Raw genomic sequence first — 24,578 nt, 5'->3', positions numbered from 1 at the left:
TGTTTAATTTTTCAATTATTTTTCTTTTATTTTCCTCTAAATTCCTTTTCACTGTACCATTTTCAATTTTTCCCAAATGTACGTCACTAGGTGTGCATTTAATGCTTAAGTGGTGGCGCTCATTATAACTTCTAATTGCTTTTTGAATCAATTGTTTTATTGGAATATTTTTCTCTAATTTATATAATATCCTGAATTTTCGGCTATTGTGTTATGCAAATGCTCTATGTCTGCATTACCCGTGTGACTGTTGGGTTTAGTTAGATGTAATTCAATGTTCTCTTTTTCTAAAAATTCTTTTATTCGGATTGTGTTAAATTCATTGTCTGCCACTATTTTCTTTGGTTTTCCTATTTTGGCAAAATGATCTTCTAATTGCTCGATAAGAGTAACGTGGTTTCTATCGTTTAACGGGTATGCCGCCCCAAATTTAGAAAATTTGTCTATTACTGTTAGAAAATAATTCCTTTTCATTACATACGTGTCTATATGAACGATCTCATTTTTGTCTGAGGGTGTTTCTGTGACTAAAAATTTTTGTTTTATTCGTTTTCTATCGTACTTGACTTCTTGGCATATCTCGCATTGATTAATCACCAATTGAATTACCTCCATGAGTTTTGGATAGTAAATTTTATTCTTAAGTTGGTTATATGTTTCGATTATCCCTGAATGCATGCTTTCCCTAATGTGATACAATGATACTTGCTTGACTGCTTCTACTTCTGTTTCTATATCTCTAGCCCTTGTAGTACACTTAGTGAAATTAATTTGTTTGTCATTCGAATACATACTAATCAGTTTTTCTTGTACTATGTTATAGCTGTGGTCGGTTAGTTCCGAAAATATTCCAATTTTTCCTTTTAAAATATATCTTCTGAAAATTTCTCCCATTTGTTCAAAATCACACTCTGCAATAAAAATTATCCTTTTTCCGTGTATCTCTCTAAACTCTTCTCTTTTATTATTTGTAAGTATAATCTGAGTTCTATACTTGTTCACTATCTCTTCCTTAATTGCAAAATGATCACCCAAATTCTCCTCTGCTGAATGTACTGTTGCCATGCTTACGTTGTCTTCCTCTCCATCGAGCGAAATTAGGTTTATGCTATTGGAACTGTCATCATCTTCATATTTTAAAATATTATCTTCACTTTTTTCTATTCTACTGAGAAAATCCGCTACTTTGTTCCCTCTACCTTTTATATAGTCTACTTCGAAATCGTACTCTCCTAGTTTGAGTATCCATCGTTGGTGTCTTGGCGATATATTCTTTCCTTTGTATTTTGTACATAAAAACTTAATGGGTTGATGATCAGTAAGAATTTTAAATTTCTTACCATACAAATATGGTCTCAGGTAATTTACACTCCACAAAGTTGCTAAAAATTCTTTATCTGTTGCTGAATAATTTCGTTCGTGATTGTTTAATGTTCGGGATGCGAAACAAATCGGGTGTCCTTCTTGTGAAAGGACAGCACCAATTGCATAATTGGATGCATCCATAGTTAATGTGAACTGTCTATCAAAATTGGGATACCTTAATATTGGATGAGAACTAATCAGTTGTTTTAACTTTTCAAATGCCTCGACATAGGTAGGGTCTTTTGTATTCACTTTTACGCCTTTCTTTAAATATTTTGTCATCGGTTGGGCCACTTTGGCGTAGTCTTTTACAAACTTCCTATAGGATCCTGTAAGACCCAGAAAGCTTTTGATCTGTTTTTCTGTCCTTGGTATATCTAATTCTTGAATTACTTTTATTTTATTTGGATTGGGCTTTAGTCCTTCACTTGTCAAAATATGACCTAGAAATTCGGTTTCCTTCTTCATAAAATTATTATTTAATTAATTCTTGTCTATTAGTATTTTTAAATTTGCGTCCTCTAATACTTTGAAAATATCGGTTATTGCTTTTACATGTTCTTTTAGAGAAGTACTAAATATTAGGATGTCGTATAGATAAACAACGCATGTTCTGTTAATGAATTCGCGTAATGTTTCGTTCATAAGTCGTTGGAATGTCGCTGGGGCATTTTTCAGTCCAAACGGCATTCGTATAAATTCATATAGTCCGTGGGGTGTAACAAAAGCCGTATTTTCCCTGTCTTTTTCTTCTATTAAAATTTGATGATATCCCTTAGCTAGATCTAGGGTTGTGAAGTATTGTGCTCTTCCTAGCTTGTCCAAAATTGAGTCGATGTTTGGTAGTGGAAATTTATCATCTATTGTTATTTCATTTAATTTCCTATAATCCACTACTATCCTGTACTTTTTTTCTCCTGAATTATCTAACTTCTTTGGTACAACTATTAATGGGCTCGCATATTGAGAGCAGCTCTTCCTAATTATTCCCTGCTCCTCCATTTCTTTAATTTGTCGTCTAACCTCTACTTCGTGTTGTGCATCCGTTGTTGTTCTGATTTCGTGTTTAATTTCCATTGTACTGGTCAGCTTGTCGCCTTCCTTAAAAAATAATTTCTTGAATCTATTCAATATATCCTTACTTCTTTATATTCTTCTGTATTCAAATGGTTCAATTGAATTCTGTCCCAGTCAAAGTCTGATCCTTCCAGTGTGTAAACTTGGATGTTTTTATATGGGTTTACTGTAAAATTTGTTATTCTATTATTGAAGGATATGTGACCATCCTCTAGATTTATTACTGTTTTAAAGCAGTTCATTAAATCAATGCCTATGATAAATTTGTATTTTCGTCCTTTCAATTTCGTCGCTTTCCACCTGACTTTCGCATTTTCATTTATGTTAAATTCTTTAGGTGCGTCTGTTAACACTTCATATCTTATTATATCCTTTCCATTTATTGTACTGATTTCAATTGGTTTTGTAAGTATTGTAATATTTTCTTAAATTCTTTCATATCATTGTCTATTAAACTTATGTTTGCACCGGTATCTATTAATGCATTATATTTTTTATTATTAATTGTTAACTTTACGTGGGGTAAGTAGTCTGAGGTTGTTCCCAAAAAAATGGTTTAGATTATTAGGGGTTTGCTTAAATTGACCTCCGTCGCATTTACATTCTTTTAGTTCAGAATTTTCTATTACTTCATTTAACTTATAGTTTCGTACATCATTTCTGGATTCTATGGGTGCGTTTAGGTTTTGCCTAGGTTGTTCCAAGCGATTTTGGCTGAAACATGGCCTAGGGTGTCCTACCTGCCCGACCTTCTGGATATTGTGTATACCATAACGTTCTATATTATCAACGTCCATGGGTTCGTTTAGGTTTTGCCTAGGTTGATTCCATCTATTTTGATTGAAATTTGGCCTAGGGTGTCCTACCTGCCCGAAACGCTAGAAGTTGCCTGATGGGTTATTATCCCTATTATTTTGAATTCTAAATCGTCCTGAATTATTATAATTATCATTATTATTATTATTATTTCGTGCCTGTTCAGTATTCTGTCTAAAATAACTTTGTCCTACATAATTTCGTTGATAGTGTCCCTGGTTGTTATTGTTATTCTTGTTTTGAGGACGATTTTGCCTAAATATCCTGTCGTCATTAGTCTTAAATTTCCTGTATTCTGGCCTAATGCATGTATTTTCAAATCTCCTTTTGGTCAATATTTTTAATATGTCATTAATGTTTCGTTCTTCGTAGATTTTATCTAATAGAGTCCCTTGTGTCATTTCTTTAATTGTGTTTACAAGTAAACTATCTATATTCGACAAATCAATATAGTGATCATTCTGATAATATACCGTCAGTTCATCTGACTTATATTTAATATTTTGTACTTCAATTAGTAACTCACTCACCGAATTCACCTTTAAGTTTGCTATCATTCTGCATAGTTGATGTGGTTCTACGCTTGGCCTATACCTCAGTTTTAACGTCTCCTTGATCTGTTGCCAGTTGTCCGGGTTGGGGATGTTTATGATGGTATCTTTCGCCTGCCCCTGGATTATTTTGTAAAATATGGTTCGGACCGCTTCTTTTTTTAGATTTTCATCTTGTATGGTTGATAGCAGGTATTCGATGCTGCTGAAGAAGCTGTTGACCGTCACTCCTCCTGTACCGGTAGAAGTTGGCATGTGGTTTATCATCTTAAAAATGTTGTCTCTTTTGCCGTTGTCCTGTATTTGGTGTTGTTCCAGGTTGTGCTGTTGTTGCTGTAACTGGTGTGTTTGTTGTTGTAGGTCTAGGTATGCTTGGCGTAAGCTTTCCAATTGCTGATCCTTTCTGGCCAGTTCTTCGGCCACGCTGACGGATGCAATGTGAGCCTGTTCTTCCATCCTTCTCCGTTTGTCGAATGTTTGTTGCCTCGTAGAATACAGTTTTAGAAAAAAAAAATTATAGTGGTGTCTATTGTAAATATTCACTGCACTATAACAATTATTTTTTTAAGTGAAAACTTCTTTAGAATTGTTGGGAGTGATTTGAGAAAAAGTGAAACGAAAAAGCGACACCAAAAAGAAGAAGAAAAAAGATATACGTATATATATGTAAGTATAGAAAATGCTTCATTACCAGGCACACAGAAGGATGGCATAAGCAAATTTAAATTTGTGAATTTATATATGTATGTATATATGCGGATATATGTATATATGTAGTGTGTATGTACATATGTGCCTCGCCACAGCAAAACATACGGTAAAATTTCTCAAGAAATCCAGCGCACATTCATAGGCACAGCGCACATTCATAGGCACAGCATTGCATGTACAGTAGGGCGGGTCGATTTAAAAATCGCTCATTGCTCTATGAAAATCGTATTATAGGGATCAAAATAAGAAACTTTGCCGAAGGAACCATACCTCTAAAACGAATTCTGATGTCCCCCAATTTCAAAATATCACCATTTTTGGCCTTTACATGAAAAAATCAGCTAAATGGCTATGTTTTTTTCTTTATTTTTATTTATTTATAATATTATCTATTTTTTCTCTTAAGAAATTTATTTAGTCAGAACATATGTAAATGAATGAATGTGAGTTATAGAAAAGAAACTAAAAAGTTCGATTCATATTGGGGGACATCAGAAATCGTTTTAGAGGTATGGTTCCTTCGGCAAAATTTCTTATTCTGATCCCTAGAATATGATTTTCACAGAGCAATGGGCGATTTTTTTGCCTTCCCACAAATCGACCCGGCCTAATGTAAGTTAACACAGCGGTACTGGCATGGTGTCGACAAACATGCATGTGTGTGATACATACATATATGTACGTTTGTACGGCGATGGCTGGCCGTCAGCATCGGTCAAGTCACTTTTGGTTATTGCCGCTGTGAGTACTTCGCTTAAGTACTTTTTCGGTATGCCGACGTTTCGCATTTTGCCGAAACGAATCGTGCGCATCATACAGCCGAAAGAGTTGTCACTAAAAAGCACTTAAGCGCGGTTAGTTTTTAGTATAATCGAGACAGTGTAAGTCACAGTGTGGTAGTGACAGTGAAACAGTGAAGTGAAGTGCAAAATAAAGAAAAGAAAAATGAAAAATAAAGTGTTTTATTTAACTGGCGCCCAACTCAAGTGGCTTAAGGGTGGTGTTACCCCTGATCCCACAACACAAACATTAAATTAAGAAGTGCAAATCTAAATTGAGTGAAAAAAAAAAAAAAACTGAAATCCAAAATATTCTACTAACGTTTTAAGAAGTGAAGCTAAATGAAAAGCTGGAGTAAACAATTGTTAAGCAACTATGTTTTATTGAAAATGAAGTAATCAATTATTGAAGGAATGCAGTATTAAAAAAAAAACTTAAATAAAATAAAACAGACTTAAACGAAATACGAAAAAATAGCAGTCAAAATTAAATGAAATGAGGCCAAATAAAACTAATGAAAACAAAATGACAGTAAATTGAATTAAATTTCAAAATATTAATAAATAAAAAACAATAAAAGTAAATTAAAGTGGGGTGAGCTGAAGTTGGATTAAACAAAATAAATGCAATGAAATGAAATTAGTGTTCAATGAGAATTTGGAAATTCTGTAGGGAGAAACCGTGTAGGGTTAACATATTCGGCAAGAGGAGGACAAATACCAAAATTTATTGATGAAGTTGTGCTGAGAGAAAGACTCTAAATCAGTGAAGGCAAAACAGATCTTGTCTTTCAAGTCGCATAGCTAAATCCCCTCATAATCTTCGTACAGAGCTTGACGACAGATTTCGTTTGCGTTCTTGCGTAGCATGTGCCCAATTTACCTCCACAAATAAAGCATAGTATAGCATTTTTGAACATTGAAAATCAATCATAATAATAATATAAATTATATGAAATTAAATTAAATAAAATCAAATTCAGTAAAAAAGTATTTAAAAACAAACATGACGAAATTAGACAATTTAAATAAAAGATGGATTAAATAAATAAACTTAAATAATATGCAACGAAATATAGTAATAGCAATTGTGACAAAGTGAACTAAAATAAAAGGAAACCAATTAAAAGTGGAAAATAGATAGAAAAAATGAAAATACAGCTTAAATAAATTAAAATGGCATTAAATGATATTATGACAGAATGACAAGAAATGGAGGGTGGATTCGAAAGTTAAAAAGAAAAGCCAAATAACAAAATAAAATTGCATTGAGGTGGAATAAAGGTGGTCATTTATACTAAAAAGTGAAAAAATTAATCAAATGAAATAAAATAAATCTAAAAAAAAAAACAACGCTTAAGACTAAAAATCAATAAACTGCAATAAAAAAAAGCATCACAAAATAAGCGAGCTGCAACAAAAACAATATACTAACAAACAAATTGCAGAAGCAAACGTAAAAGTAAAATATAGAGAAAAACAAAATGTGTGCAATAACTAAATTCACGCGAAAAATCCGACAAAAATTCTCATCGAAGGAATTATACTACATATAATTAAGAGGTGTGCGCAACAACACCGTGAGCAACAAAGTAACGAAAAAATTTAAAATTAAATAAACAAATCAAAAAGTGACAAACACTTTAAAAATAAGGCGAATCACCAAATAAGCAAATTATAATAACAAAGAACCTTAAATAACGTGAAACGACGAAGTAAAAATGAGTGACTATAAGTGCGAGTATAAAGCTAAGAATCAACCATCAAATATCAACGTGTTTTTCTAGCCGCAATGTTCATCGCCTATTCTAGGAGTGGCGGTGCTCATAATTCACAGTGCACGTCTTCCAAAAATATGCACAGCGATTTTATTAGCACATCGTTTCCAGCGAACAAGCAAGAATGAAGTACAGCGCTGCCAGGAGATCGTAAGTTGGACAACTATACCATTATTGCCGTTATGTAAACATTAAGGTATATTGAAAGGATAGTCTATAGAGATTTATCCATATTTAGCTCTAAGCAATTTTTGTGTAAACAATCGTTTGAAATAAACCTATGTATACTAAGATTCGTTAATAATTCCAACTTTGCGTAAACAATCGTTTATTATAGATATTAACAGAAACATTTTTGTATAAAATATTAGAAGGTTTTGATTTAATTCATTATGGACCGCAACGCAGTGTTATCCTTAATAGAATCCGTGGTTGAAAACACGAAAGAAGAATTGCATAATAAAATTAAAGAAGTAACTAAAGCTTTCGAAAATCTTTCTCCTACAAAAATAGATAGTTACCCACCTGTTACAATAGTCCCTGGTGTGCTAAGCACACATACGGATCTCAACCTAATTAAGTCGTTGCCAGAGTTCAAAGGCAACATAAGAGAATACCCTGCATGGAGGGCCGCCGCGAAATTTGCAATAAATTTTTACGTCGAAGGATCTGAGGCATATTATGTTGCGATTGGAATTCTTCGTAACAAAATCACGCAGACCGCTAATGAAAACTTAAGTTCATTTAATACACCCCTTAACTTTAATGCAATAATTTTTAGATTGGACCAATTGTACGCTGACAAGCGACCTCTTTACATTTTAGAAAACGAACTTAACACTCTACGACAGGGACGTATGAACATAGATGAATATTATTCGGCAGTCGATAAGCAATTGACTCTAATTATTAACAAAAATATCATGACACATAGCGGTAACGAAACATTAACCAACGCATTTAACGAACGAGCTAGGGACAACGACCTTAGAGTATTCATATCTGGTTTGAGACGTCCACTTTGCGACACTTTATTTTCCGCAAATCCATCGGATTTACCATCTGCACTTGCTATAGCGCAAGAGTTGCAACACAACTTAAAAGTTTCCATGGAATCATCGGGTATGGTTTCTTAAAAACAATCGAAGCCCAAATAGATACTAAAGATAACCTTCTTTTCCACAAAAAAGGAAAAGAAGAACTTTATCACTTCTGCTGCCAAGAAGTAAATACTATCATAACCAATTTAAAACGCAACTTTTACTTTCTCATTCTGAATTTAATAGCAAAAGCACAAAGATATTATTTAAAAAATTTCTCAGACATACAATTAGATTTAATTCTCCTGAATATCTTCTACAAACTCTCCACTGTTGAAGCCAAACCAATAAATATAATCAATACTTTTTCAGAACTCCATTTAAACCAAAGTAAGTCAAAACTAATTTCCGCTCAAAATAAAGTTCTAAAACGCGGTAACAATGATAAACGATTTTTCAAAGAAGGTGACGTAGTTTTCGTCAGACGTAATAAACGATTGGGTACAAAACTAAATAAAGTTTACATTCAGAACATAGTTCAAAAAGATTTGGGCACGGCCGTAATGATAAATGGTAAAAAAATCCATAAAGACAACATTCGCTAACTATATATTTTTATAAAATATTAACGTAAGTTGAAAAAAAATCAACAAAGTACATTGACATTAATTAATCTTAATAGTAATACCATCAAAAAATGCGAAAGCTTAAAAGAATTTGCAAATCGTTTCAAACCAAATTTTTCACCTGTAAGAAGAACAGCAAAATGTACAAATTTTTTTTATATAATGGGTACTATACCTAAAAGAAATACATATAATGTGTAGACGATTCTTCAGAAAATAATTGTAAATATAGAAATATTTGTTGGAACAATATTTTTTTTTATATAACACTAAAATTCACACAACTGAAATATAAACTTTGCCCTAATCAAATACATATAATGTATAGGCTATATTTTATAAAATGAGAATCCCACGAAGCAATAAATTGCTTAAAACAAATACATATATATTGTATCAGCAGTATCAAACAAACTATACAAAAACTTATAAATATATTAGTAAGGAAAATAATGATAAGTAAACATACCCACATATGAATTCGCATTACATAAATATTCAAATCAAATTTCTATAAAAAAACAAAACAAGGAAAAAAAACTCCTTACAAAATTGTAAGTACATACGTACATATATAAAACAAATTGAATTAATATATATTTTAAATTAAATCTGTCGGATCAGGGACGTTCCTAGATTAAGAGGGGGAGGAGTTAACACAGCGGTACTGGCATGGTGTCGACAAACATGCATGTGTGATACATACATACATACATATATGTACGTTTGTACGGCGATGGCTGGCCGTCAGCATCGGTCAAGTCACTTTTGGTTATTGCCGCTGTGAGTACTTCGCTTAAGTACTTTTTCGGTATGCCGACGTTTCGCATTTTGCCGAAACGAATCGTGCGCATCATACAGCCGAAAGAGTTGTCACTAAAAAGCACTTAAGCGCGGTTAGTTTTTAGTATAATCGAGACAGTGTAAGTCACAGTGTGGTAGTGACAGTGAAACAGTGAAGTGAAGTGCAAATAAAGAAAAGAAAAATGAAAAATAAAGTGTTTTATTTAACTTGTACAGTAACCTTGAACAGGCAGCTGCGGTTGTCGAGCATTTAGAAACATATATTTACATACATATATGGGTGCAAACATATTTACGGAGCCGCGGGCACTCGACTTGACAAAAATTGAATATTGGCAAATAATTCTACGCGAAATATTCCAATATTGACTATTTTCGAATTGTCGAGAAAATTAGCATATGGGCGGCTCGTTTTATGAATGAAAGTACTTGCTCTTAGAACTATGAGCTCGAATTTATAAATCAATTTTTTGATGATGAGTTTTTGTTGCACAGTACAATAGTTGAAACTGTTCGGCGCCGCCGCGACTGTTCAGCGCTATGGCAACTAGGATGATGGCCGCTACGCCTGCGCCTATTAATGCATTTTGTTCTTGTAGTCGCTAGGCATAGAATTTTAGCTTTGGAACACATACGCATTTACAGCAATAAAGTGAGTGGCCTGTGTGTGCGGTTGTATGTAGATGCATATGTGTATATTAATAAGCATTGTTTTGCTGGAAGTTCAGAACACAAATATGTATGTACGTACATAGGCTAGGCCATAGTATAGCATACATACAAGAATGATAGAAAGAAGATTGCGCCCATCAGAGCGTACGTGACGTCACGTTTGCTGAGTTGTGCAGTATTGCCAACCATTTGCTCTTCGCAATAAATTTAGTGCTTTTTTATACCGAAAATGCGAAAATTTTGAAGTTTCGTGTTTGTTTCTTTTTGCGTTTAATTTAAAGCTACCGAAACTGTAAGTTAAAAAAAACTGTATTATTAAAGAAAAAATGTTATAAAAGGTCACTCTGAGAAGATTTTAGTGCTAATGAAATTTTTTTTACTCTTATAAAATTTGATAATCTGAAAGTGCAAATTTAATTTTTGGCTCCATTTAAGGTTATGCAAAAATATTAAATGCCCCTCTCTCAACTTTTCTTAAGATTGAAAACTTTTTTACACATTTTAAAAAGCCTTTGAATTTATTGAATGCGAATTAAAACCATAGAGGTGTAATCGTTTCTTCCGGTCATCAATCCTTAGTGAGACATAGGACATTAAGAGTTATATTCATTGTTAAATAAACAAGAAAATACTAAAGAAACCATACTGACATTTTTACAAAAAGAGTACCTTATCTAGTTACATAACTTCAAATATAGCAAAAAAGCCGTTCCCTTAATAAAAGAGTCTCGCTTAACAAAAAAACCTCATAAATTAATTTGTACATAAGCATAACACATTTATTTAAAAAAACGCACATTTTAAAGACAATTTGTCACGCATTCAAAGTTCTTTAAGTGATTCAATAAAAATTTGTTGGGTTATTTTCTTTGAATGGGCATTTTAATGCGTTTTTATATCCAAAGCTAGGCAACACTGCAGTAGTGAGAGAGAGATTTGAGTGCCGAAAGCAGAAGAACACCAACAACACCTGCACTCGCTGGCAATGCCACCAGATGTTAAAAAAAGTAAAGCTAAATAAAACTGAGTGAATTATTTAAATAATTATTAAAAAATGTATATTTTACAAAATTATAAACATGACATTTTAATTAGAACAGCTAGAAAAATGTCATGAAGAAAGAACTAAAACTCCGAGACAAAAAATAATAAAAATAACAAAAAAAAAATGCTAAATCAAGTTACGAAAATGGTAATCTAGCCATACTGGAGCTAAAATCACGTAACTAGTTGTCAAATTCGCTGAGCGCAAAGTAACGGGACCACGATAGGCGCCATCTCATTATTCTTTCCATCATGGCATACATACATATGTATAAAAAATTCAAACCAAGCGTCCTACGAATGTTTGCGTGTATGTTAGTACGTCTGTGTATTATACGCGTTACGACGCTCATAATAGCAACCGCGTGTGCTGTATTGCGTCCGTATTTTTATATTCGTAAATATTTTCATTTTTAAATATTTACCGCAATTATGCCGAAAAATAATGCAGAAAAGTGTCGTGAAATTCTCTCTCAGTTTGTTTTACGGAAGGTCTCACTTCTATCGCGTCTAACCGTTAGACTGGTATTTTTTTTTTATTTTTTATTTTTTTTATTTTAGTGATGTATAAGTTGCAAAAATGTTCACTGCACTATTTTTTCGGTTTAGTGGTGTTCAAGTTGCCTAAATGTTCACTGCACTATTTTTTCGGTTTAGTGGTGTTCAAGTTGCCTAAATGTTCACTGCACTATTTTTTTTTTTTTCTTTTTAGTGGTGTTCAAGTTGCCTAAATGTTCTTTCTTTCTTTTCTTTTTAGTTTTAGTTAACGTTTAGTTATACCCTGGAGGGTCCGGTCAACTCCTGAGTTGGCTACGGATTCGCAGGATTAGGTTGGGTGTTTATAAAAATTTTTTTTTTTCTTTATTTCCCGTATTTCGTTTCACTGGATCCTTTTTTTACTGTTTAAAGGATCCTACCGACTGCGCCATTTACGTGTTTTGCCGTTAAGTTGCGTAAAAAAAAACTAATTCTGTTTTTGATTATTAAAATTTATTTATTTAATTCAACAAACTACTCCGATGAAAGGGAGGAACCAGACTAACTTTATTATTTTACTTAAGGTAAAATCAAAGCTTACATATGTCTATATATTTGCTTACTCGGTACATTACAGTTTTGTTTTCTTACTTGCTAATTACATTGGTTTATGAAAAATACTTATTAATATTACATTTTCGTGTGGGAACGGAATGCTGATTTGACAATATTTATTGTAAGCAGACAGTGAAGTTAGTTAATTTTGGGACGGTTGGAATTCTTGGAATTGCGACCGAAAAATAATTTTGATTTATGAATTTAATCGTAATTTCTGTAAACAAAACGGAAGTAGGTTTAGCATTACACTTTGTCTTTAATTAATTATACTTGCAATGAATTCATCTATAGTGTTAGTGCTTGGTTTTATATACATATGTAACTCGCGCATGCACAAAACCTTTTGTTCACAACGCAGGCGCAGAAATAAACGCTCTGCGTATTTATCCTCCCCACGTGACTCGCCATCAATTCTCGGTGCAAATTTTTTTTTTTTTTTCGTTTTTAAATTTTTTTTTTTTAATGTAATCGTAAAAAAATTTGTAAGCAATTTTATGTATCCGCTTATCATTTCAAAAGTAACAAAATGGTAAAAAAATAAGCAGTCGAAGAAATAAACGCACCGCCTATTTTTCCTCGCCACATGTTAGACTCGAGTTCAATTCCCGGCGCAAACTTTTTTTCATAAATTTTTTTTTTTTAAATCGTTTTTTTTTTAATGTAATTGAAAAAAAAATTATTTAATAAATTTTACGTATTCGCTTATTATTTCAAAAATATGAAAATAGTAAAAATTTAATTGGTTTAATGTCGAGGTGAGAAATGTGTTGTGTGTTGAGGTGAAAGATGTGTGGTGTTTCTAATTTTTGTGTGGGCAAAAGTCAGTGAGGTGTCTATAAACTCGGTGTGCTAAATTCCCTTACTTCAAATCTTTCAAATCTCATTTGTACTAAAAGAAGCTCACAGTAACATTTGCACCTTCTCATTGCATTAACATTCTCTGATATCATCAAACAGCAGCGACAAGAAGAGTACATTTTGTTGGTATTTCACAACCAAACAACGTCGCCGCAAACATGCATGTACCAACATGTGTGCAAAATACATATCCATCGACAAATATGTATTGCGATATGGGGGAGTATGCAACTGAACGAAGAACATGCTCAGATTTTGGGAACGTACAAAATATCGTTGGTATTCTACCAACATTTGACCCAAGTGTGAAAGAGTTGACATCAGCTCAATTTATTGGAAAAGTAGAACAACTTCGCCAAGAATATGGTTGGAGTGATAAATTATTATTATTTGCAGTGAGTGTAAAAATGAAAGGTTGTGCGAAACTGTGGCTGGACTCTGCTCCAGAAGTGTATACAAATTGGTCAAAATTTGTGAGTGACTTTTTGTTTGAGTTTCCTGCTCAAATAAACGCAGCCGAAATTCATATGAGATTAATGAGTATGCGCCGTGCATTGAGTGAAACTCCAGTATCGTGTGTTATCTGTTAGTAGACAGGGGGGGTTAGATGACCAATCAATAATAAAATATGTGCTCAATGGGATAAACGATATCGATATGAAACGCTCATTTTCGGCAAAAACGTATAATCATGCTACTGAGTTATTGAGAGCAATCGTAAATTACTGCTCGTTTAACACATATTCGTACAAACCAAACTCAGTGTCAAAGTTAGATGTTTCGCGAGAAAAGCATGCACAACAAACATCACAAAATAATAACAATAACAAAGAAAGAAAAGAAAATCAAAATATTGTGTGTTACAATTGGCGCAAGCTAGGGCATATTTCTCGAAATTGCACAGAGCCCCAAAAGCGTAAAAAGTGTACAAAATGCAACAAGTATGGGCATGATGTAGAAAATTGTGAAGTAGCACAAAAATCGAAGTGTAACACAATTGAGACAAAGACAATTTTAATATGAAAATGGTTAAAATAAACAGTGTGGTAGTTGAAGCGCTAATAGATTCAGGCAGTGCGCGATCATTAATTAAAAGAAATTTTGCAAATAAATTTGAAAATAATTTGAAAGAAAAATGTTTTGTTCGATTGAAAGGCTTCACAGGAGGCGAATATGAATGTTTTGAGCTTATGAAAAGTAATACAGTAATTGATGACGTGTGTGTTGATTCGAATCTATTGATAATTGATGACAGTAAACTTGACTATGATGTGCTAGTGGGAAGAGATGTGTTATGTGCAAACGGAAATATTTTCGTGATTGATGGTCAGGATTGTTGGATGAAATCCAAAGTGAACATAATTGATAACGGAACCGTTGAAAATGAAAACTTAAAGAAAGTGCTATTAAAATACGAAGGCCGTTTTAATACTCTTGGAAAAGCTAAGTTACTAAAAATGAATATAAAGCTTGATAGTGATACTCCGATTAATATGAAACCATATCGGTTACCCTTCGCGAAAAGACCAGTCTTGGACGAAATAATACAAGATTTATTGGCAAAAGACGTAATTCGTATATCTGATTCTGCATATGCTGCGCCGGTAGTTCTCGTGGAGAAAAAAGATAATATAATAAGCATAGGTTGTGTGTCGATTTGAGACAACTGAACTGCGTTACTGTGAAACAACCATTTCCTATGCCGGTAATGGACAAATTATTTGCATCGCTTGCAGGTAATGTGTACTATACAACATTAGACTTTAATATGGGTTATCACCAAATCGAATTGGAAGAAAGTGCGAAACAATACACCGCGTTCGTGACTAGTAATGGACACTATGAATATAACCGTATGCCATTCGGGTTAGTTAATGCGCCGTCCGTATTCCAAAATATGATGAATAAAATCGTGGATAAAATGAAACCCTATCAAGTGATTGCGTATTTAGACGATGTTATAATTCCGAGTCGTACGATCGATGACGGGTTAAAAATATTGCAAAAGTTTTTGAGCCTGTTAGAGGAATATGATTTAACACTACGCTATAGTAAATGCAAATTTCTGGTGAAAGAAATACACTTTTTGGGACACAAAATTACTCGTGATGGTGTCACACCTGGTGAATGCAAAGTAAATGCTATAAAACATTTTAAAATACCAAATTCTGTAACTGAAATAAGACGTTTTCTGGGTTTAACCGGATTCTTCCGGAAATTCGTAAAAGATTATGCAGTTATAGCACGTCCGTTGACTGACCTTACAAGAAAGGAAGCGATAAAAAATTTTTGTTGGGGGGAAAATCAAGATAAAGCATTTGATGCGCTCATTGCCGCATTATGTAGTGAACCCGTATTGACTTTATACGAGTTTAACGCTATGCATGAAGTGCATACTGATGCCAGTAGCGTGGGACTAGCCGCAGTGCTCCTACAATCAAGTGACGATGGCAAAACTTGGAAAGCTGTTATGTATTACAGTCGACGATGTACGGAGGTAGAATCACGATACCATGCCTACGAGTTAGAAGTATTGGCTGTGGTAGAAACTCTAGATAGGTTTAGAATATATATTCTTGGCAAACATTTTAAGGTGGTGACAGATTGTTCTGCAATCAGTAGTATTCGTTCAAAAACTCAGCTTATACCAAAAATAGCTCGATGGTGGATGCGTATAACCGAATATGATTTTGACTGTGTGCACAGGCCAGGAGTGCGCATGGGACACGTAGATGCGTTAAGTAGGGCGCCAGCCGAATTTGTTGATCCTGCTGACCAAACCAAAGTAATGATTTTAGCCGAACCCTCTGATGATTGGCTTCTAACCATGCAGATGCAGGACGCACAAACACGTGATTTGATAAATGTTATACAAGGCAAGGCTGAGTCAGAGCAATCGACTCAAATTAAGGAAGAATATCGTGAAAATTCTTAAGCGTTTTTAAGAGAAATTATTTTACGTGGGAAGGATGCGCGAACACAACAATTGCCTGTTAAATAAAATGCGAGCGCGTTCGGCGGTAACTTCACAAGTGATTTATTTATTTCTGAATTCGAGTTTTTATAGTGTCTTAGCCTAACGGATTAAGTTCAAATTTATGTAATTGGAGTAAATATGTATTGCTCTGTTACGTTTATGTAATATAGGTGTTTATACATATATAGTGCTATTTTTAAATTCATATACGAAAATTGAACAGTATTTTTAGAAAACAGTAAGCTTAATATTGAAACGTTACGAGAAATTATGGATTTTAACAAATTATGATAATAATAATTAAAATTAAATTAAATATATAAAATTAAATTAATAATTAAAATTCTAAGCCATTTGGCGTAACACCGGCCACCTTGAAAGGCTCATGGTCCTTCAACGTCTAATGGCAGTACGGCGAGCTTGTGATCGGGGCGTTTAATTACGCCCGTTTTGGTTGCCACGTCTGCTACGCGGACTTTGCCGTCTTGCCCTGTTACGATTGCGGCGACGCGGCCGAGCACCCATTGCTGCGGTGGTGTGTTGTCATCCTGAACCAGGACGAGGTCGTTCAGCTCGAGGTTGCGCTTCGGATGCAACCACTTGTTCCTCTGCTGAAGACCCAACAGGTAGTTCCTGGACCACAGTCGCCAAAACTGTTGCTTGAGACAACAGACAAGTTGCCATCTGTCGCAGCAACGCATTGGGTCCATCGATACTTGGGCTGGTGGCAGCGCTCGAAGGGGGCACCCAACTAGTAGGTGCGCTGGTGTTAGGGCCTCTCCATCGTTCGGGTCCTGACTCAGTGGTACCAGGGGTCGCGAGTTGAGTACGGCCTCGACCTCGACGAGCAGCGTCTGTAGTTCTTCGGCGATGAGCAGCGCGTTGCCGATTGCGCGCACGAGAAGGTGTTTGGCGGACTTCACTGCCGCCTCCCATAACCCGCCGAAGTGCGGTGCCCTGGGTGGTATAAAGGCGAAGGTGAATCCTTCGTCCGTTGCGTATTTCTGTACTTCCGGTTGTTGGGCCTCGAAAGCATCCCTCAGCTCGCGAAGCTTGCGATCGGCGCCGACGAAGTTGGTGGCGTTGTCGCTGTATATTTTCCGCGGCATTCCTCGGCGTCCAATGAACCTTTTTAGGGCGAAAATAAAACAATTAGAAGACAAGTCTGTTACTAGTTCTAAATGTACTGCCTTTGAAGTGAAACAAACGAACACTGCGATATATGTTTTTACTGGGGGTCTACCACGTATTTTCAATGTAGTATATACGGGACCACAAAAATCTACTCCACATATTAGAAAGGGTCGTAGTGCACTAAGCCTATCGGCAGGCAAATTTCCCATTATTTGGGTTTGCAGCTTCGGCTTATAATGAAAGCAGTGTGTGCAGTTTCGAACGGTACGACTACAAGCTTCTCGAGCATTGACCAGCCAAATGCGGTCTCGGAGAAGCGCTACCAATGCCCTTGCTCCAGCATGGTGATTTCGAAAATGTAGGTACCGTAGTATGTGGTTACGAAGTGCGAGTTCTTGCTTAAGAGCAGTGGGAACTTGGCATCATATGGGAGAGGCGCATTTAATAGGCGGCCTCCTACTCGGAGTAAATTAAACGACAGCGACAATTCCGAGTAGTTGTGCAAAAATGGATTAAGTTTTTGCAAACTTGAGGGTAGGGTGGTTCCTTTGGTGAGTTTCATAATTTCTTCACCATATTCAACATGTTGAACCACCTGAATGACTTTGAGGAAACTTAATTTAATATCCTCAGCCGCCAGCATTTGTGTGAATGTCGCAGATGGGTTTCTAATGCGTTTTATCCATCTTAATATGTAAGCGACAATACGAAGCAGTTTTTGATGAGAAGATACTCTTTTGGTGAGTTCCATAATTGGATGCGATTCATTTGCTTGAACAACTAAAACTGTTGCGTTCCGTTTCTTCTCTAATGCTTCGTCTCCTGGAGAGAGCTGGAAGTGGGTGTTTGTTGGCCATAACGCAGGGTCTTCTAGGAGGAACTGTGGACCGCTAAACCAGATAGAATTATTCAATTCGTCCACGTTACAACCCCGAGACACTTGATCCGCGGGATTTTGCTTAGTTGGCACATGTCGCCAAGTAGCTTTATCCGTCAACTCTTGGATTTCGGACACTCTGTTTGCAACAAAGGTCTGTAGTACAGATGGATGCGTTTTGATCCAATGCAAAACAATTTCGGAGTCTGTCCAGAAGTTTATATTTTCAATTGGCCGACTCAACATTGGCGCTATTCGTGACCATAATTTGGCCAGCAAGTGGGCTGCCGAGAGCTCTGGACGCGGAAGAGATTTAGTCTTCAGCGGAGCCACTCTAGACTTTGCAGTAAGCAGCGTACATTTCGTTCCACCAGCCGAATGGCTACGTATGTATATACAGCAGCCATACGCTCGTATTGAGGCGTCGGCAAAGCCATGAATTTGGCAGCTTGCACTCGACTCGGTGTGTACAAACCGAGGAATGCTTATTGATGGTAGCTGCAGTAGATTGGCTTTGAAATTTTCCCAGCTGGTGTCGAGGTGCAATGGAATCGACTCATCCCAATCTAGTTTTTGCAGCCAAAACTCTTGCAATAAGATTTTTGCTTTGGTAACTAGTGGGGCAAGTAAGCCAAGAGGATCGAAAAGACGAGCCGAAACTGATAATATGTTTCGCTTAGTGGCTCGTAAACTGGTAAAGTTGTCATTTAAGACAAACCGAAACAAATCTTCCTTCGGCAACCAATGGATTCCAAGTGTTTTTGTGGAGTCTGTGTGATTGAAGTTTAAGGCCTTCTCAGAACTCTCACAATCGAAAAATGATGGGTGATTTGAAAACCACTTAGATAAATTGAATCCTGCCGAGTTTAATATTTTAACTACCTCACTTCTAATAAGATCTAGAGATTCGAAATTATCGGATCCTGTAAGCAGGTCGTCTACATAAAAATCTCCTTTTATTGCCTTTGAGCCGAGTGGATACATATGTGTATTGGCATCGCTGAGCATTTGTAAACACCGTGTAGCGAGAAATGGAGCAGGCGCAGTGCCGTATGTTACGGTGTTAAGTCGAAAGATTTGAAGTGGCTCAGATGGATGCCGTCTCCACACTAAAAGCTGAAAGTTTTTGTCTTCTTCGTGCATGAGAATTTGGCGGTACATTTTAGTAATGTCCGCCGTAAATGCATATTTATGCAAACGAAAACGAAGAAGTGTTGAATACAGCTCTTCTTGAATGGTCGGCCCAACCATCAAGATTTCATTCAACGCAATTTGAGAAGAGGTACGACTTGATGCGTCGAAAACAACACGTAATTTAGTCGTCGTACTTTCAGGCCGAAGAACGCATTGATGCGGAATGAAGTAGTGTGGCTCACTCGGGATCTTATTATTTGTTGGGCTCATGTGACCCAATTCGATGTATTCATTCATGAAGTCCAGATACATTTGACGAAGTTCTGGATCTTTCAAGGTCTTTCTCTCCAGGGCCTAAAACCGCCGAGACGCGGTTTCATAGGAATTACCGAGTAACTTACGGTCATCTTTGAAAGGCAGTCTTACTTGAAGCCTTCCTGAAGGCAAAACTTTAGTAGTTTTTACGAAAAATGTTTCACACTCTATTTGTTCAGTTGTGAATTTTGTCGAACTAGCTCCTGAAGGTATTTCTTCCATCGCCCAGAACCTTTGGACAATGGAATCTATATTTGCTAGATCTTGTTCAGTATGGCATGATGTGCTACTGACTGTGGGAGGAGGACGTTGGTTGGAGGCGTATTTGCCAGACACAACCCAGCCTAAAAGTGTCTTTTGCAATGTTGGGTGATTGGGGCTGGCCTTGATCTGGCCTACAGCTAAAAGCTCGAAAAATGTTTCAGCACCTAACAAAAGATCTACCTTTTGAGCCTTATAAAATTCTGGGTCCGCTAAGCTAATGTTATTAGGAATTTTCCAGCCATTAATATTTACGTTGCGATCTGGATGGCTGGCTGAAATGGATCGCATTATCCAAAACTGTGCCGAAAACTCATAATTATTGACCCGCGATTTTACAAACGTATTTAATTTCGTCCTTACTTTTTTGGTTGCATTTCCGATGCCGATAATATTTAAGGTCGTACTTTCGCGACGAATTCGTAATTTCTGCGCCAAATCCTCTGTCATGAAATTCACCTGAGATCCAGAATCCAGCAAGACTCGTGCAGGAAGGTACTCTCCGGAGCTACCTTTTACGTTGACTACGGCTGTACCCAACATAACCCGATCTGGTGTACTCGTCGTGTGCATGCCATGCGAGGTCGAAAGTTGTGGTGCAGTTGCAAAGGATACAGGGTACTGGTGCAGCAACGTGTGATGCGAACGGTTGCAAACACGACACCGATCCGCTTTGCACTTTGAAACTGAGTGCCCCTTTCGCAAACAATTTATGCATAAGGGGACTGATTTAGCAAACTCAAATCGCTGCTGAGCAGAGAGAGTTTTAAAAGTAGGACACGCGGGTATACTATGATCATTTGATTTACAGTGCGGACACACCGGCTGTTTTATATTTGAAGTCACTAAGGCAGCTTTCGTCCTTCCCGCATGAAGGTGGGGTTTCTGAATGCTGTGACTGCTTGACGGCTTGAGCCTCGACGTTGAGGCTTCATCGGCAGATAAATGTTGGTAGCGTTTATTTAATGCTGCCTCACACTCACGCCATAATGGCAGCTTATCATAATCCAACTGTTCCTCCCACTTTGACCGAGTAACGGTGTCGACTTTTGACATTACCAGATGAATTATGATAGCGTTTGTGATGTTTTTCTCATCACCTAACGACAGCAACGAGTCGTAAACAGCCGACACTGTATCAATCATTGTGCGCAATGAAAGCGCAGATGGCTTTGGGATAGTTGGCAGTTCAAAAAGTTTGGAAATTGTATCGAAAAATATTAAGCATTTATTGTCATAAACCTTTTTGAGACTAGCCAACGCCTTCGAATAATTTTCGTCCGACATTTGGAAGGCCTTTACCGTTCCCAAAGCTTCACCAGACAGACAGTTAACCAAGTGATTAAATTTCTCAATGTCTGGGATTGTAGGATCGTTGTGCACCAAACTCTCGAACAGACTCACAAAATTTTTAAATTCTGAATATTCCCCTTTAAATTTCGGTAGCGACATTTTCGGTAGTCGCGAGCTGTGAGGTGCAACAAAGGATGTTTCGGCTATTGACGATTTATTTCTCGCCAGAATAGATTTTATAACGGACTTAGTTTCCACTATTAGGTCCTCTAACTCCCTACGGGCTATGTCTTCCTCGTCGATTTCTTCAATTTTCGACTGACACTTCATAAGCTTATCGCTATGAGAGTTCGAAATGTCCAGTCGACACTCCAATTCAATTGGATCTAACGACATTGTTTTATCGAGGAGACCCGTTTTTATGCGCACTATACTATTTTTCGCAACAGTTCGCTGGCGCTTTAGTGATTTCAATTCCATAATCTCCTTACTTGGAGAGAGACTTGGAACTGCTGTCTTTGGCTTGCTCATTTTGAGTTAAATTATTTAAACTCCCGAAAAATTTGCTCAATGTCCACAGAAACGAAAAAATTTCTGTGAGAGTTTGTGGCTGAAAAAACGAAAACGAAAAGATGGCTGAATAGCCTGCACAAATCTCAATCAGAAAAAACGAAAAATAGCTGTTGGACAAGGCTGTGGTCAGGCCACGAAAGGATGAGCAAGCACAGTAGCACAACACTACGAAAATTGTTCAACAGATTTGCGAAAAATCGATTTTTGTTTAAATTATTTCCTTGTAAATAATCCGTATTTACGAAAAATTTATTTAACTTTATAATAATTTTAATTTAATTGAACTTATTGTTCGAAAAAAAGGTCTTCAATTTCTTTAATTTTGTTTTTTAAATTTATTGACGATTTCGTATTTAAGGTCACACCCTTTATTATCAAATCCCAACGTACCCTTGTTTCACTTTCGCGGAGTTTTATATACGTATATTTGTATAGATAATTGTATATATGGTACATGTACACATATGGGAGTGTGTACATATATGTATGTATATATATGCAAGAAAGTGAAAAGGGGATGCAAAAAATTGAGAGTGTTTATCAACAACAACCACAACTTTCAATTTATTGCACTTGTTACCTGTATAGGCTTATTGCAAGCCTTGACTTTCCTTTTGCAAAGGATGCAGGTGCAGGTCATTCCTGGCGGCGACAGAACCAGCGGTAGGGATTGCAGCGACAGCGGGCGATGACGGCAGCAGCAGAGACCAGAGTAGCAGCGACGGTTACAGTGATGAGAGCAGCGGCGAGTATGGCAATAACTGCGAGAACTGTGACAGCGGACAGTTATATACACGAGGGCGACGAAATATCACTGTGACCGTTTATATAAGCACCGCACTGTTTCAGCTTTGCACTGTGTATTGTAGTTTATTCTTTTTTATTTATTATATATTTATTTATTTTTTTAACTTTTTTGGCTATAAATATTTTATTGTTGTTAAATAATTTTTTTGTTTTTTTTTTAAATAATTTTAACGTTTTTTTTTTTTTTTTGGTTTTTGGGGGCTCACTTGTCACTGTGCACTTTTTGTATATGCATATACATATGTATGTACATATATTAGTTTTGCTGTCTTTTTTGTTATTTTTTTTAATTTTTTGTTTGCGAGACGACTTTTTGTTTTGCTTGTGAACGGACCGCGCAGGCAATTGTTGTTACTAATTAAAGCACTTATCGTTTTTATATGTTTATTGTTTTGTGTATTTCGAAATAATTTCCGATTATGTTCACCAATTTATTATTATTTTTTTTTTTTGTATTTGGAATTACTTCCCTTAATAGTTTGCTTATGTTCAAAGTATATTCTGCCTCACGCATCAGGTCCCTGCTCGGGCGCCATGAAAATTCTTAAGCGTTTTTAAGAGAAATTATTTTACGTGGGAAGGATGCGCGAACACAACAATTGCCTGTTAAATAAAATGCGAGCGCGTTCGGCGGTAACTTCACAAGTGATTTATTTATTTCTGAATTCGAGTTTTTATAGTGTCTTAGCCTAACGGATTAAGTTCAAATTTATGTAATTGGAGTAAATATGTATTGCTCTGTTACGTTTATGTAATATAGGTGTTTATACATATATAGTGCTATTTTAGAAAACAGTAAGCTTAATATTGAAACGTTACGAGAAATTATGGATTTTAACAAATTATGATAATAATAATTAAAATTAAATTAAATATATAAAATTAAATTAATAATTAAAATTCTAAGCCATTTGGCGTAACATATCGAATACAGGAAAATAGGTTGTATAGGCTTTACGGTGGTAAATTACTTTACGTTGTACCCAAAGCAGTGCGATGGAGAATCGTGAAGTACTGTCATGATGACATGGGGCATTTTGGTGTAGAGAAAACTCTACAACGTATTTATGAACACTTTTGGTTTCCTAAAGCTAGAAAATACATGCAAGGTTATATTTCGGCATGTATTGATTGCTGCTATAACAAGGGCAAAGGTGGTAAGCCAGAGGGGAAGTTACATATGAGTGAGGTGGAGCCAATACCTTTTAGCACGCTCCATATAGACCATCTTGGGCCATTTACACGAAGCAAAAAAGGAAATACTTATGTGGTCGTCATAAGCGACGCGTTTACAAAGTATATGGTGGCAAAACCTGTACGCAATAGCAAGACTCAACCCGTGTTGCAAGTGTTGAGTGAGATGACGGGTTACTTCGGGTTGCCTAGCCGCATAATCAGTGACCGAGGTACCGCCTACACGTCGAAACAATTTGAGAATTTTTGTAAGCAAAATGACATAGTTCACATCAAAACCGCCGTAAGAACTCCGCGTGCAAATGGGCAAGTGGAGAGAGCCAACAAAATCATTTTGGACTTTCTACGTACATCAGGGTCGCAAGCAAAGCAATGGGACGAGCAGTTAAGGAATTTGCAATGGAGCGTAAACTCCCAACGTAACTCTAGTACGGGATACAGCCCAAACGAGCTGATTTATGATTTTAAGCTGCGTGATGTCATCCGTAATAAACTCCTAGCAGCAGCAGCTGAAGAATGTGAGGTGAACAATATAACAGAAAAGCGCGAAAAAGCTGTTGAATGTATTTAAAAACAACGAGAAAAGTGGAAACAACGTTTCGATGCTAAACATCGCCAGCCTGTCGTATATAAGGTTGACGATCTAGTAGTAATCGAGAACGACTTACAAGCAACAGGTGAATCACGTAAACTCGATATACGTTATAGAGGTCCTTACGTGGTAACCAAGGTACTGGGCAATGATCGCTACCTGATTGAAGATATCGATAGTTTGCAACATAATCAAAAACGTTTCT

The 24,578-nt window shown here is 36.1% G+C and overlaps 2 protein-coding genes across 2 annotated transcripts; both read right to left on the bottom strand.

The window, feature by feature from the left end:
• Positions 1 to 16,241: 16,241 nt before the first annotated feature.
• LOC128862047 (uncharacterized) lies at positions 16,242 to 23,343 on the bottom strand. Its single transcript, XM_054100450.1, has 2 exons — positions 22,361 to 23,343; positions 16,242 to 17,321 (listed from the first exon to the last, which is right to left on the bottom strand). Exon 2 carries the CDS (start codon positions 17,300 to 17,302, stop codon positions 16,577 to 16,579), a length of 726 nt encoding a protein of 241 aa, XP_053956425.1. The 5' UTR covers positions 17,303 to 17,321; positions 22,361 to 23,343; the 3' UTR covers positions 16,242 to 16,576.
• Positions 17,647 to 21,738, bottom strand: LOC128861802 (uncharacterized). The gene is made up of 3 exons (XM_054100179.1): positions 21,157 to 21,738; positions 20,278 to 21,084; positions 17,647 to 18,360 (listed from the first exon to the last, which is right to left on the bottom strand). The coding sequence occupies exons 1-3, from the start codon at positions 21,736 to 21,738 to the stop codon at positions 17,647 to 17,649; spliced, it is 2,103 nt and encodes a 700-aa protein (XP_053956154.1).
• Positions 23,344 to 24,578: the final 1,235 nt, after the last annotated feature.

The sequence above is a fragment of the Anastrepha ludens genome, chromosome 4 (genome assembly GCF_028408465.1).
Source record: "Anastrepha ludens isolate Willacy chromosome 4, idAnaLude1.1, whole genome shotgun sequence".
Taxonomy (NCBI): Eukaryota; Metazoa; Arthropoda; class Insecta; order Diptera; family Tephritidae; genus Anastrepha; species Anastrepha ludens.
This window is presented reverse-complemented; position numbering and strand designations above follow the sequence as displayed.